General features: G+C 52.4%; 7 protein-coding genes across 7 annotated transcripts; 2 read left to right on the forward strand and 5 right to left on the reverse strand.

Annotated features, from left to right (window-relative positions):
- Window positions 1-246: 246 nt before the first annotated feature.
- BKA58DRAFT_150679 (N-acetylated-alpha-linked acidic dipeptidase 2) lies at window positions 247-3,628 on the reverse strand. Its single transcript, XM_046164777.1, has 3 exons — window positions 2,556-3,628; window positions 792-2,505; window positions 247-735 (listed from the first exon to the last, which is right to left on the reverse strand). Exons 1-3 carry the CDS (start codon window positions 3,341-3,343, stop codon window positions 556-558), a joined length of 2,682 nt encoding a protein of 893 aa, XP_046026269.1. The 5' UTR covers window positions 3,344-3,628; the 3' UTR covers window positions 247-555.
- Window position 3,629: 1 nt separating this feature from the next.
- Window positions 3,630-4,851, reverse strand: BKA58DRAFT_150678 (uncharacterized protein). Its single transcript, XM_046164776.1, has 3 exons — window positions 4,570-4,851; window positions 4,116-4,518; window positions 3,630-4,066 (listed from the first exon to the last, which is right to left on the reverse strand). The coding sequence occupies exons 1-3, from the start codon at window positions 4,739-4,741 to the stop codon at window positions 3,766-3,768; spliced, it is 876 nt and encodes a 291-aa protein (XP_046026270.1). The 5' UTR covers window positions 4,742-4,851; the 3' UTR covers window positions 3,630-3,765.
- Window positions 4,852-4,926: 75 nt separating this feature from the next.
- BKA58DRAFT_468431 (uncharacterized protein) lies at window positions 4,927-5,619 on the reverse strand (the record flags this gene model as incomplete). The annotated part of the gene is made up of 1 exon (XM_046175107.1): window positions 4,927-5,619. One exon carries the CDS (start codon window positions 5,617-5,619, stop codon window positions 4,927-4,929), a length of 693 nt encoding a protein of 230 aa, XP_046026271.1.
- A 772-nt stretch (window positions 5,620-6,391) lies between these two features.
- On the reverse strand, window positions 6,392-6,794 carry BKA58DRAFT_400893 (uncharacterized protein; the record flags this gene model as incomplete). The annotated part of the gene is made up of 2 exons (XM_046171627.1): window positions 6,392-6,442; window positions 6,492-6,794. The coding sequence occupies 2 exons, from the start codon at window positions 6,792-6,794 to the stop codon at window positions 6,392-6,394; spliced, it is 354 nt and encodes a 117-aa protein (XP_046026272.1).
- A 788-nt stretch (window positions 6,795-7,582) lies between these two features.
- On the reverse strand, window positions 7,583-9,640 carry BKA58DRAFT_382559 (major facilitator superfamily domain-containing protein). Its single transcript, XM_046170111.1, has 5 exons — window positions 9,145-9,640; window positions 8,726-9,092; window positions 8,412-8,672; window positions 7,996-8,363; window positions 7,583-7,942 (listed from the first exon to the last, which is right to left on the reverse strand). Exons 1-5 carry the CDS (start codon window positions 9,473-9,475, stop codon window positions 7,686-7,688), a joined length of 1,584 nt encoding a protein of 527 aa, XP_046026273.1. The 5' UTR covers window positions 9,476-9,640; the 3' UTR covers window positions 7,583-7,685.
- Window positions 9,641-10,080: 440 nt separating this feature from the next.
- BKA58DRAFT_382563 (fructosyl amino acid oxidase) lies at window positions 10,081-12,000 on the forward strand. Its single transcript, XM_046170112.1, has 4 exons — window positions 10,081-10,581; window positions 10,641-11,063; window positions 11,111-11,526; window positions 11,584-12,000. The coding sequence occupies exons 1-4, from the start codon at window positions 10,300-10,302 to the stop codon at window positions 11,786-11,788; spliced, it is 1,326 nt and encodes a 441-aa protein (XP_046026274.1). The 5' UTR covers window positions 10,081-10,299; the 3' UTR covers window positions 11,789-12,000.
- On the forward strand, window positions 11,791-13,104 carry BKA58DRAFT_150729 (SAM-dependent methyltransferase-like protein). The gene is made up of 2 exons (XM_046164778.1): window positions 11,791-12,290; window positions 12,365-13,104. The coding sequence occupies exons 1-2, from the start codon at window positions 12,050-12,052 to the stop codon at window positions 13,021-13,023; spliced, it is 900 nt and encodes a 299-aa protein (XP_046026275.1). The 5' UTR covers window positions 11,791-12,049; the 3' UTR covers window positions 13,024-13,104.
- The last annotated feature ends 8 nt before the right edge of the window (window positions 13,105-13,112 follow it).

The raw sequence follows: 13,112 nt of genomic DNA on the forward strand, positions 1-13,112 counted from the left end.
TGATGTGGTGCGATTGCATGTCTTTGAGGAAATCATACAACGATCCCTGTTCGACTTTGTGGAACAAAAGGAGGACATGATGGTTTGCTCCCCTCTCTTGAGTCACGCACAGAAGGACAGACCGATGTTAGAGGTGCCTTTTGGAATTTTGAGCACGTGGACCTGAAGCCAACATGTGGGAGACAATGATTGCTCTATAAGGCAGCAGAGGTCTCACCGACATGGATCATAACCTTTTGGTTTTTTCTCATGAAGATGGTGAAATGAGCGAGGAAGGTAAGTGATACAAAAGAGCACAGAGGACAGATTTTGTGTAGTCGTGGACAGAGTCGGGCTAGCACAAGCACGTGAGAAGGCGGCCCAACAAACAATCTCCTAGCTAGCGATGATGACGACGCTCACCAAACAGAGATGAATATGACACCCATATAAAAAAGCCGAGGCCCGGCGCTACACACGAGATATATCCCCGACCCAATAATGTTATGCAGCCAGTCTTTCGCTACGCCCAAACACCGCGGAAATGCAACTTTGCTGTACATGTACACACATATCTTAGCCGAGCCGATCGCTCGCGCGGTTCAATATATCAGCCGTCTTCTTGATGGCTTTGGATGCGGCGTCCCAATCTTTCTTCTCAATTGCTTCGCGTGCGAAAGGGAAGACACTGGCTTCGAGGCCGTTGTTAAGGTCCGGGGCGAAGACGACGTGCTTGTATTGGTCGCGGTTGGGAAGCTGTTGGTGAATTAGCCAACGATAATCTCACATATCGGAGGGGGCGAGGAACTTACACCATGCGGCCCCTTGTCATCCTTGGCCCTCGCGAGATCAAGCAAGTCGGTCTCGAAACCTGCGATCCTCCCGTTATGTCCAACTCTCTGTATCGTGACGCCACTACTTTCAAAGCCACCAGTGGCATAAACTTGGTTGTACCAGTTTTGTTCCCACCGCCCGAAAGTCTCTGCCTTCTTCTTAAACATACTCAGACTGTCGACTAGAGGCTGAAACATCTCGATGTCGTACTCGCCGCCGCCGCTTTTCTTCTCGGTCCAGTCCAACAATGCCTGGCCTTCTTCTTGCAGCGCGCGGGCATAGTCGTCAATCTTCATGGGGATGATGGGCTCTTGAGCGAGCTCGAGGATGAGAAGAACCCAGAGCTGGGCGAGCACGGCGTGGTAAGCGAAGCCGGGGTCGATGTATTTGCGCATCCAGGAGAGAGTCTCGTAGCAGCTGCGCGCAATGGGGTTTGATTGACCCTCTTTGCTGGTGAAGCCGAAGTCAAGTGAGGAGGTACCAGCGATGGATTGGAAAGCAACGTAATCACTTCCAGCGCCTAGATTACCAATTTTGGAGTCCGAGGTCTCCCACAGCTCCTTCATGGTCTTGTTCTCCCGGGGGTCGGAAAGTCGGTCGAGCACGCGCGTCCAGGCGTGTTGGAAGATTGGAGAACCGTTGGCCCACAGCTTGTCGCCCGTTACACCTACGTCGACATTCAGGTAGGCGATGGCGCTATCTCGGAGGGCTTGTACGTTCGCTTCAACATGCTCGGTAGAGCCGATTCGGTTGTATTCGCCAGCGTCCCACGACGCAAATTCGATAGTGCGGAGCGGTCGCCATCCTTGCGAGCGTAACTCGCCTAGTACACGTACAACTTCGAGCATGACAGCCGTGCCAGAGCCAGGGTCCGCTGCACCGAAACACCAGGAATCGCGGTGGTTGCCGATTATGATCTTGCTAGCCGGATCTTCGCTGCCCTTGAGAGACCCGAAAACGTTGGTGATCCGCTGTTGTTCGACCTCATCCTGGTCGTTTTGCAGGAACACCTTTGGCGAAGTCTTTGGATGACCAGAATACCAGTGCTCGCCAACATCCGGTACACCACCAATCCATTCATCTGGCAATTGCTCGCCTGAACCTTTCAGCGACTTGAGCAGCTTCTGCGCATCCTTCCACGAGAGCGGTAAACTTGGAATCTTCGGTAAGGCCGGGTTCTTGTCTCGGGGCATGCGCTCCACTTTCTTGAAGCTCGGCATACCAGGCGTGAGCACATCTCCCATGATCATGTTTGTCTGTGCGACGGATCCTCGCTGCACGCTGTCTCCAGGCCGCCATTTGCCATCTGGCCAGGGGTTCCCCTTCTTAAAGCCGTCATCTGCTGGGTCCGAGTATACCAAGACACCCACAACTCCAGCATCTTGCGCAGCCTTGATCTTCATGGATAGGTCTGGCTGTGTTCCGTAATATCGGCAGAGCGCAATCGCACCTTGCACGTCCACCTCGCTATCCCATAATCGCTTGAAGTCTTTCTTGTCGCAGTAGTTGACATATATCAAGGGCCCGGTGGCGTTTCCGGTCGCAGACAGACCATGGTAGGCAGGCGTTTGCGCTTTGGCAGGATTGAAGACGGACGGCTCTTCGAGTTTGGCCTCCCACTTCTTGTCCTGTGGCTCGACGATGGCGACCCTCCGTCCGCCCTTCTTTGCATAGTTCATGTATACGTAGTACCTAGTCTAATTAGCGTGACCCTTTGTGAAGTCTCACAATGTGTAACGTACTCGTCGTGGGTATATGTGTCCATATGCGCATCCTTGAACTTGCCCTCGATCCACTGCCCCAGCACATAACTCCCCTCAGTGCCCCCTATGTGGTCGTAGCTTGTAATGTATTCCAGATTCTTCTCAATCCGCCAGCTCTCGACGCTCTCCATAGCCGTCGACCGTACCCACTCGGGGTTGAAGGGCGTGCCGAAGCCTCCGCCCATGGGCACCACCTCGCTGACGACCAGGAGGTATACCAGAACGATGATCAGTATGAGGCCAAACAATCGCGCGATAATCGACCACCCCGGCTTGTATTCTTCCGGTATCGTCGGTATGTGGTCCGTCATGGCGCTGAAGTTGGGACGCCAGCTGGGCCAGGGTATTCGCGGCAGATTCCAACTCGATAGGGAATGTCTGATGCTGTAGAAGCGTTTCGAGAACCTGCCTCTTGATCGATTCCGCCTCGACCGCCCCTCCTCAGCAGCCTCTGGATCTAGAATCTCCATCTCCTCCATGGTCTGGCGCAGGTCCTCGTCCTGGCTCTCTCGCACCGGACTCCCGAGATCCGAGTCGCCATCGTCGTCCACCGACTGTACGGAGGGGGCCTGGTAGTATCCATTGCGCCTGCGCGGGTCGGCTTGTATGCGCACATCCGGGCTCAGGAGACCCTGCCGCTCGGCATCGTCGCTGGTCTCGTTGGGTCCGAGGCGCGCAGGGGCGTTGCGCGAGGAAGTTGCCTCGTCGTATGTGGGGATGGGTGGCGGAGATGGCTCGCGGACGTAGCCATGTTTCTCATCGCTCATGGCGACTTAGCAACGCGCGGTGTCGTCGTATACGTGGTGCGCGGTGTCGTGGTAAGGGATGCTCGCTCGCCCGCGGCGAATAGTCCGCAGGAAGCGAATGCTGCGTACGCGTATGCTTTGAAAGGTAATTGGGTAGATGGGCTATCGATTGGGCATGTACATGGTGGATGGGTATAACGAACGGCGACAAATATATCAATACAGGCAAGAAGAAGGCGCACGAGGGGCTGCTCTTGTCGGGATGCAGGTGGCTGATGTGCATCCAGCATCTGGGGATGGCGGAGCGGAACATGGGTGCCGAGACCCTGTCCAAGATCTTGGTAGTTGAAACCATAGCTGACTATCTTTGCGACTCCCTCACCACCGCATGTGTTTGAGCTTGCAAACAAGTTTGTCAATTGTCGCACGAGGCTTGCACTTTTCTACATGCCGCGTCCTCCAGTCACCTTGATCGTCTCTCCGTTTACATAACTGAACAGCGGACTCGCAACGGCCAACACGGCACTCGCGGCCTCCGTCGCCGTGCCCGGTCTCCTCAGAGGAATGTCCATGTGTTCTTGGCCCTGCCCTGCGCCTGCCTTTTGCGCCTGTGGTATGCCCAGCGCTACCTTCTCGCCGTCGGGCGTGGTAATGAATGCGCCAGCCTCCTTCGCCGCCGTCAACCGTGTCTGGATGTGTCCAAAGGCTACTGTGTTGGAGCGCACGCCGAATTGAGGGCCCCATCTGCAGACGCGTTAGAGGGGAATACGTTGGAGAGAGAGGGGAGACATACTCTTTCGCAATGGTCTTGGTCATACCGGTTACACCCGCCTTCGCCAGCGCGTAGTTGATTTGTCCAGCATTGCCGTTCACACCACTTGTGCTGGAAATGTTGATGATGTTCCTCGGCTCGCCGTCCTTGACCCTGAAGTATGGCGCCGCAGCCCTCACAATCTTGAAAGGCGCTGTCGCGTGTAGGTCAACAATCGTGTGCCATTGCTTGTCCGTCATCTTGTGGATGACGCCATCCCATGTGTAGCCGGCGTTGTTGACGATGATGTGGAGCTTGCCGCCTCCGAACTCAGCAGCCTTGGAAATAAGCGTCTTGATGTAGGCGTCGTCGAGCACGTCGCCTGCGACAGCCAGGGCGCTACCACCAGACTCGTTGATTTCCGCAGCTACAGATTCTGCTTTCTCTAGACCAAACGTCAGCCCTGTGCTTACATGTGACATCCATAGTGACTTACTGGCATCTACATCGGCTACCACAACCTTCGCGCCTTCCTTTGCAAACAGTTTCGCGGCCTCAGCGCCGATTCCCTGTCCTGAACCTGTGATGATGGCGGTTTGGCCAGCCAACATACCCTTGGGGTAGTTGAGATGGCCTGCAATCTGATCGATGCGCTTGGAGTAAGACATTATACTTGAAATATCGCGTTCACTTGGAAAATAAACCAGGGATATTGAACGTCTAGCTGAGAAGACACCTCAAGGTTTATGGCCGCTCCTTCCTGAAATGCGGAGTAACTCAACCGCAACGGCCGACATCATCACTGGCGAAGCCGAGGTTCACGCCGTTAGCGCGTTTTGCCAGACGCGCCTTCCTAGGCACCTAGGTTCGGCTGACTCGACTTAAGACACCACACCAAACAACATGTCACGAAGAAAAAGAATCGGCTGCTGGAGAGGTCAAGTATCATTTGACGGGCCTGAGGCTTCCCGCTGTTCTCTAGCCGCACATATGCCTGCTCAATTTCCTCGGAATAGTCCTGCTCAACAGCTTTCCTCTGCACCAACTGCTTCAAGCTGACCTTGAGCGGATTCTCCTTCTTTGCGATCATGATTGTTTCCCTGGGAATTCTTATCTCGTCCATGTCGGTCTTATTGGTAGCAGCAACCACTCCATAATAGAGCTCATCAACCAGCTGCACCTCGCTCTTTCCGTTCAGCACACCTTCCTTTGCTTGAACGATGACATACGGCGCAGGCCGGGCTTCTCCACCTACCAGCACATTTTGCACGTCTGGGTGTTGCAAAATACGCCTTTCAATATCTTGCGCATGAAACTTTGCCAGCCAATTCAGCTTCGTCAAGTCGTCTTTGCGCGCAGAAAACGCCCATCGCGTGCGGCCATCAGAGTCCTTGACGGACCTGTAGAGCTCCTTCGTTTCAATCTGCTCCAGGAAACGATGTCCTGTGTTCCAGAAGGCTGACTGGAAAGGATTGGTACGCCCATCTCCAACGTTCTCCAATATGAGCTCGTGGAGATCGTCCGAGCCTGCGTCAAAAGGCACCATCCTATGACCGTTCTCTGGAACAAAGTCGTGGGTATACTAGAGCTTTCTATCGGCTGGCCGTAGGCCGATCTGATCTCCATTTTCCGTGGAGCCAATGAGTGGGCTCAATCTCGTGTGCTGGCAAAGGTCGTCTCCAATCGCTCGATCCAATGGTGCACCGTGTACACAATGAAGTCCAGTGACTTCAGCATTTGTTGAGTTTCTGGGTCCGCGTAGAGGCCGTTGATAGTGAATGGAGGGCATCTGATGCCTTCGATCCTGTTCAACGACATGATCTTCTTGAACAGGGTGAGGGTCAGGGAAACTTCGTCTCGTGGCATCATGACGCAGGGACTGTCTAGGAAAACCGGGCTCAAAATCATCGCATGTAAGCCGGCTATCCATTGCGGTGGACATGGGTTGAGAGACGTCTTTCCGATCCAACGTTCGTACTGAATGCCGTGGGGCCAGTGTCTCCGACTCAGTATGTGCACATTCTTATTTACGCTCCACATGCCATTTGTGTGAAAAATAGGCTTGGGTTCGCCTGAAGAGAGGTGAGCAATTGAGATACCAATCCAATTCAGACAGCTTACCAGTGGTACCGGATGTATGGATGATGACGATTTCATCCTACTTGGCCTCTTCAAACGTTTTATCGTAGGGGTACCGCTCTTGCTCTTCGTTGTAAAGCATCCGTTCCAGCGACGGCAAAGCACATAATTTCAAGCCTGACTCCGGTCCGACCAACGGGCCTGTAGGACCATCTTCAGGATAGAGCCATACTTTGCAACTAGTCGCTTGCAAGCCCCTCGTTGGTCACACGCCCATCCGGAACCAGCAACTGCAGAGGCTGTTATCCAAGAGGTTGCACAGAGTAACTCAACACTTACTTTTCGTCCATTCTTGACTATGGCTGGTATCAAAATAGCATACCTTGGATCGTTGGGCCCAAAGTAAGCCATCGTCTCACGATCGACCGCCAAGCCAAGCTGCTCGTCGAACCAGAAAGCCCTCTTGTCAATTGCGTTTGCATACTGCTTCCACGTAATCGTCTTGTACCCGCATGCTTTCCAGTCACCCGGTGCGTATCGCATGTACATGTTGTTTGGTGTCCATTGCGCCTTCTCTTCGATGGCATGCACGATGATTTGACCTTGGGGGTCCTCTAATTTGTTCTCTGCTGCGGTAGTCATCTTGGTATGTGAAACTGAGGGCTTGACAGACAAAGGGACGGAGCAAGGCTGCTGTGGTAGTGAAAAATGCTAATCTCTATTTCTCGCCCAAAGCCGTCTTTATGTATGTTTCTTATTCGATCATGTTGGTTGGATACACATGGCGCTTCCGCCTTACGCACGCAGGAAAGTTACCAATCTAGCTCGTTCGGCCATCTAATACACGTCCAAACACTGGTATCGTCCATCGATCGGCCTGGTGCCAACAAAGCTCTATGTATTTCCCCATTCGGCTAGTGCTGAGCTCATCAAGAAGACCTTTCCTCGCATACAACCTTGGAAGCGTCGGACAGACGCTTTTATTGAATGAGACATGGTTGCAAAAGTCAGGCTGCCCAACTTGAACATCGGCTACGCTGGGAGTCAAGCTTCTTGACACGCCACTAATGCACTGATGTATCTGAGTGCAAAGTGCATCTGGCGAAGAGACTGAATCCATCAAAATAACACGAAAGCATCTTTAGTCAATGCAGTGGGCGGTACCAGTGACGAATATCTGAAGGGTGACTCGCAGAACACTAATGCATCGTTTCTCTCTTTCACAACCCGCACTCGGTGCGGCTATGACCCATGTCGCAATTTATACGAAGGCTTTCAGATAAAGCATGTAATACCTTAGAAACTTACTAGCTGTAATATTTCCAAGTATATATGCAGCAAAACGTAACACAGAATGTAGCCATCCTGGATGCCGATAAGCAACTATGCATCTTTAGTTGCGATGTCACACAGCTGGTGCACATATTAGATGGCAAAGTTGAACCCGTCTTTGGCATTCTATTGGCTTTTATACTATGGAGGCATAGAGAATTCCGTTCCAATCTCATCGACATATCGTAAATTAAACAGGCCTCAGACCTTGGTCTCGACATTCACATTACCGATCTTCTTCTCTTCGCTGTACTGCTCTTCCGCAATCACATCAGCAGGGATGCGATCTGGCGTCTGGTTCACCAGTACCAGCATCGGACCCAGAGCAAGTGCCATCAAGCCAAAAGTGACGCAGAAGCCGATGAGAGGGGATGTCTTGATTTGGGTGTTCATCCCGTAAGAGATGGCTTGTCCAATGGCCTCAAGACAGCGAAAAGCTGCACCATTACGTACGTTTGCTGTATGTCATCAGCGACTGAATCAACAAGACTTTCCGAATGAGGAGACATACCTTGAGCGTCTGTTGCGAAGGAAGAGAGTAGCCAGTACATGTAAGATTGCGAGAGAGGTCCAGTCGTCTGCACGAAAAAGTATGGCAAGAAAGAACGCGCATACCGAGAATCGTCCCAATCGATCTTGCCTGGATTATTGCTGTTGAATCCAACCTGCATGACGATAGACCAGATGTAGACGCCAAGGTTGAGAAGCACGACGGTAAAGAGACCGATTTGTGCGCGACGACGTTGGCTGACACCCTTGAGATCGAGGATGAACCCGAGACCGAAGCAACCGACGATACAGAAGAAGGGCGAGATGAGGGAGGAGAGAGCGCGGGCACGGACGCTAAAGTAGGTTCCAAGATAGGTCGACCATGTTCCACTAATAGCTGATTAGCTGCCGTTTCGATATGATCGAGACTTGACTGACCTGTAGAAGAACGACCATATGGCCCAGAATGCGGAAAGCAGGATAAGCTTCGATGTCATGGTGATCTTGATTTGCTTAAACTCCATCACCGTGCCGATCTTCTCAGAGACGAGGATACGCGTTCCGTCTGAGCGTACAACTCGTTCAAGAGGTGAGATGAGGAAGGCGAATGGCAAAGCCATACATTCGATGATCAAGAAGGCGACGTAGGTATCCGGCGTTACACCACCGACGACGCCTTTCTCGTGGTTCTTTGACAGACTGTGACACAGATGTTAGCTGATGCAAAGTGGCCTTCAGTCTGCAAAACTCACTTGATAGCACCACCGACAAGCTGTCCTAAGTTTCTAGCAACGATCCAAAGCGCCAGGTACTTGCCACGAGATCCAGATGGCGCGAGTGACATTATTGTTCCGGATTCTGCAACATACCAAGTACCAGTACCGATGCCAGTGAAGAAGCCGCCCAAGATCAAATACCACTGGTTTCCGAACTTGGAGTTGCAGTAATAGGAAGAGCCACGGATTGGGAACGAGCAAGCGCCGATGACCAAAGCCCATTTCGTTCCGAGCTTGTTGACGATGGGCCCTCCGAGAGCACAACAGACAGCAAGCATGGTGTAGTTGACAGCGGTCGCAATGTTTGAGGTTTGAGGAGTAGCGAGACCACCTCCACCAAGACCTGCAGGCTTATCAATCTTAGGTGTCGTGTGACAAGTTCAAAGATAGCTTACCAGCAATAGCGTCGGCCATTGCAGGACCGCAGAAAGCCTGCACACTGAGTAACAGCATCTGTGTCAAGCTATGTTGCCATATTCTCTTCCACTTTGGAACAGTCCTGGTATACTCTTCCATGTTGATCCTCTCGTCGGCGATATCGTATGTCGGCGGAGCGTTGAGCGGGTCGTTGCCCTTTGTGCGGAGGGCATCGTCGTCGCCGCCAGCGTGTGTGTTGGGAGGAGCAGCGTCGAACTTGGACATCTTCAAAGATTCCAACTGGGAAGACCAGAAACGATACGGGGCAGATAGAGACTGAGCTTCGAGCTGAGGTGAGATCAAAGGCATTGCACACGACCTTTATATACACCATGTCCCTCCCACACACATCTACCTCCTACCGTCTGTCCGCGCGACCAGCATCGGCTTATCTGTGGATCTCGGAACTATGTTACCCCAAGCTGGGGTAAACGAGTCGTTCCCGTCCAGCTGATAGCGACCTGTGGAGTCAATCGCTCCGGTGATAGACCGGTTTCCGAGGGAAAGGGCAGTTTAGATGAGAGTGTAGACTAGGCTGGATATGGAAGTGCGAACAGTTTGGAAAAGTGGAGGTTGGAAACTAAGGTGGTTAAGGAATGGTAAGCCTGCGCTAGACATGGTTGCGAGGCTTGGATGTCGGGTTGATGCAAGGCGTGAGTCAGCTGTTCATGTGCTCCGCGGGTTGAGGGCGACTCTTGCAGAAAAAAGGGTCGTTGATATCGTACTTTGGCTGCATAGACCCAGTTCTGTTATCGCAATGTCAAGCATGGAGGGTCATGGCCCTGCTCCATGCTCAAACCGGGCAGAAACGGAGCCCGCCCTGGCTTGACGCATCGCTGACGTCCGCCAGCCTAACCCTGTTTGGAAAGGGTAACAGTCGGGATCCCCAAGCGAGAACGGCCGCGATACTTGGGACGGCAGGCCTCAATTACTCAATCAAAACCTCGCGTGCTCGCATCTGGCGCGTGGAGAATGTATTGCCATCGTGTCACCGTGCTGGTGGCGTGTGCAGCCTCTAAGGATACTTAACCGGCGGGATTACATCGTGGGTCGGTACTGATAACGACTTCCGGCAACGCTGTTTCGCATTCTAGCACGCGAGCTCTTCGAGCCAGAGAGAACGTTACCTCAGCATGGCACCTTCCAGAGAACATCGTTCCGTCATTGTTGTGGGCGGTGGTGGTACCATAGGCTCGTCAACAGCCCTTCATCTAGTACGCTCAGGGTACACACCGTCAAACATCACAGTGCTGGATACGTACCCAATTCCATCGTCCCAATCAGCTGGAAATGACCTGAACAAGATCATGGGCATCCGTTTGCGAAACAAGGTGGACTTGCAGTTGAGTCTGGAGGCGAGGCAGATGTGGAAGGAAGATGATCTATTCAAAGAGTATTTCCACAACACTGGACGGGTGAGTGCTTCAAGCGCAACCTAGCAAGAAGCATATTCAGAGACTAACATCATTCTCAGCTTGACTGCGCGCACAGTGAAAAGGGTCTCGCGGATCTGAAGCAAGCTTACCAAGCTCTTCTCGACGCAGATGCAGGTCTAGAAACGACAACAGAATGGCTAGACTCAGAGGAGGAGATCTTGAATAAGATGCCACTTCTAGACCGCGAACAGATCAAAGGTTGGAAAGCTGTCTACAGCGAAGACGGCGGCTGGCTCGCTGCAGCTAAAGCCATCGATGCCATTGGTGGATACCTGCGGGATCAAGGTGTCAAATTCGGCTTCGGTGGAGCAGGATCATTCAAACAGCCTCTTCTGGCGGAAGGGGTGTGTATTGGTGTTGAAACAGTTGACGGGACGCGGTATTACGCCGACAAGGTGGTTTTGGCAGCCGGTGCATGGAGCTCCGTGCTAGTCGATCTGCAAGAACAGTGTGTCTCGAAGGTATGTCATTTCAGCTCAGCTACATACTTTCGCATTGACTTCTTCAGGCATGGGTATATGCCCACATTCAACTCTCTCCCAGCGAAGCTGCAGAATACAAGAACGTTCCTGTAGTTTACAACGGTGACGTGGGCTTCTTTTTCGAGCCTGACGAACATGGCGTCATCAAAGTCTGCGACGAATTCCCAGGTTTCACACGCTTCAAGCAGCATCAGCCTTTTGGTGCATCGACACCACAGCGCATCTCGGTACCTAGATCTGCAGCGAAGCATCCCACAGATACCTATCCGGATGCCTCCGAGGTCAGCATCCGTAAAGCTATTGCGACCTTCCTGCCAAAGTTCACAGAGAAAGAGTTATTCAACAGACATCTGTGTTGGTGTACAGACACAGCAGATGCGGCACTCTTGATGTGCGAGCATCCTGAGTGGAAGAACTTTGTACTTGCTACCGGAGATAGCGGGTGAGTTTCTGCCTCGTTACGAACGCCGTATTGATGAGTTACTGACTTATTATGTAGCCATACCTTCAAGCTTCTTCCAAACATAGGTAAGCATGTGATCGAGCTACTCGAAGGTACACTGGCAGACGACCTCGCGCATGCATGGAGATGGCGTCCCGGTACTGGTGATGCGCTGAAGTCGAGAAGGGCGGCGCGTGCGAAGGATCTCGCGGACATGCCAGGATGGAACCATGATGGTGAGGCGCCTAGGGCGAAATTGTAATGTTGATGCAAACGAAGATGGAAGACCGGGCAGTCTGATTTGGAAGGTGGTATGAATCTAGTGCGCATCCTCCTACATATCTCCACATCGTGCCTTATCTCCGGAAGTCTTGACTCAGACAAGGCGGCGGAGTCATCCTCAACACTCGCCTTATCTTCACCAGCTCTTGCCTAATAGTACTGGAACTAAATAAAGACCCTCAGAATTCACCTGGTAATCCAAACCTCTGCAGTCTTCTATCCAACACCCATCGAGCCCAAGATGGCTACCGAACTCGACGCCACTTATATTGCTCGTCTTTCCTTACACGATCCTCATAACTTCAGCATCCAGCTCGCCCAGACCCTCCACCGTATAAAGCTCCTACAGCAATGGAACATCTCTACTAGCTCGAAGGTGCTGGAATTAGGGTGCGGGCAAGGAGACTGTACGACTGTCCTTGCTTGTGCTATTGGTGAGCAAGGAAATGTTGTGGCCGTCGATCCAGCAGACTTGACATATGGTAAGTAATTTCAAGCTACACTTTTCTTGTTCTTCTGTCGGGCGTGTAGAAGTAGTGAATTCATGATCTTCCAGGTTCTCCGTATACCATTGGCCAGGCACAGGATCACATCACACAAGGACCGCTCGGAAAGCAAATTACGTGGATCCAACAAGCCCCTCTGGAATACCTCTCTTCCCTTCCCATCCCGTCTTCTAGCTCTTCAGCACCCACCAGCAGCGGCAAGGCCTTCGACGCGACAGTGCTCGCCCACTGTCTATGGTATTTCCCCACACCCTCGCTCATCCTTTCCACCTTCCGCGCCATCAGACAGCACAGTAAGCGTCTTCTTCTTGCTGAGTGGTCTTTGGTAGCCACACATCCCTCTGCCCAGCCTCATGTACTAGCGGCGCTCACCCAGGCAGCGTTGGAGTGCCGTAAGGTAAAGAGCATCTCGAATGTTCGCACTATCTTGGGCCCAAAAAGACTTATCGAGCTGGCTCTAGCTGCCGGGTGGCGGCTCGAGGATGACACCCACGTACAGAGTGGGGAGGAGCTGATGGACGGGCAATGGGAAGTCTCTGCTTGTCTCTCTTCCTCTTTCGAGAGGGAGATAGAGGAGAACGTGAGTGACGAGAGGGAACGGGGAGTAATTCTTGCGTTGCGGGATGCATGTGAGGCAAGCCTGGAAGGCACTCAGGGGGGTAGAAATGGAGTCAGGGCGATGGACGTTTGGGTCGCTAGCTTTGTCTGATACAGCGAGCTGAGCACACAGTCTGGAGCAAGTTGAATCCTATCCCTAATTGCCGCCTAATGTACATGATATTTCTAGTGATGAATGTA

Source organism: Alternaria rosae (genome assembly GCF_020736505.1).
Source record: "Alternaria rosae strain MPI-PUGE-AT-0040 chromosome Unknown BKA58scaffold_4, whole genome shotgun sequence".
Taxonomy (NCBI): Eukaryota; Fungi; Ascomycota; class Dothideomycetes; order Pleosporales; family Pleosporaceae; genus Alternaria; species Alternaria rosae.

Bases quoted from the DNA above. Each gene is read 5' to 3' on its own strand.
- BKA58DRAFT_382559 (XM_046170111.1), bottom strand. From the start codon at position 9,475: ATGCCTTTGATCTCACCTCAGCTCGAAGCTCAGTCTCTATCTGCCCCG. The intron at 8,364-8,411 runs GTCAGTCAAGTC...ATCAGCTATTAG, and splicing joins ATATGGTCGTTCTTCTACAG to TGGAACATGGTCGACCTATC. The intron at 7,943-7,995 runs GTATGTCTCCTC...GATGACATACAG, and splicing joins CTTCGCAACAGACGCTCAAG to CAAACGTACGTAATGGTGCA.
- BKA58DRAFT_382563 (XM_046170112.1), top strand. From the start codon at position 10,300: ATGGCACCTTCCAGAGAACATCGTTCCGTCATTGTTGTGGGCGGTGGT. The intron at 10,582-10,640 runs GTGAGTGCTTCA...CATCATTCTCAG, and splicing joins ATTTCCACAACACTGGACGG to CTTGACTGCGCGCACAGTGA. The intron at 11,527-11,583 runs GTGAGTTTCTGC...CTTATTATGTAG, and splicing joins CTTGCTACCGGAGATAGCGG to CCATACCTTCAAGCTTCTTC.
- BKA58DRAFT_150729 (XM_046164778.1), top strand. From the start codon at position 12,050: ATGGCTACCGAACTCGACGCCACTTATATTGCTCGTCTTTCCTTACAC. The intron at 12,291-12,364 runs GTAAGTAATTTC...ATGATCTTCCAG, and splicing joins TCCAGCAGACTTGACATATG to GTTCTCCGTATACCATTGGC.
- BKA58DRAFT_150679 (XM_046164777.1), bottom strand. From the start codon at position 3,343: ATGAGCGATGAGAAACATGGCTACGTCCGCGAGCCATCTCCGCCACCC. The intron at 2,506-2,555 runs GTACGTTACACA...TAATTAGACTAG, and splicing joins GACACATATACCCACGACGA to GTACTACGTATACATGAACT. The intron at 736-791 runs GTAAGTTCCTCG...ATTCACCAACAG, and splicing joins ATGACAAGGGGCCGCATGGT to CTTCCCAACCGCGACCAATA.
- BKA58DRAFT_150678 (XM_046164776.1), bottom strand. From the start codon at position 4,741: ATGTCTTACTCCAAGCGCATCGATCAGATTGCAGGCCATCTCAACTAC. The intron at 4,519-4,569 runs GTAAGTCACTAT...CGTTTGGTCTAG, and splicing joins GGTAGCCGATGTAGATGCCA to AGAAAGCAGAATCTGTAGCT. The intron at 4,067-4,115 runs GTATGTCTCCCC...ACGCGTCTGCAG, and splicing joins ACCAAGACCATTGCGAAAGA to ATGGGGCCCTCAATTCGGCG.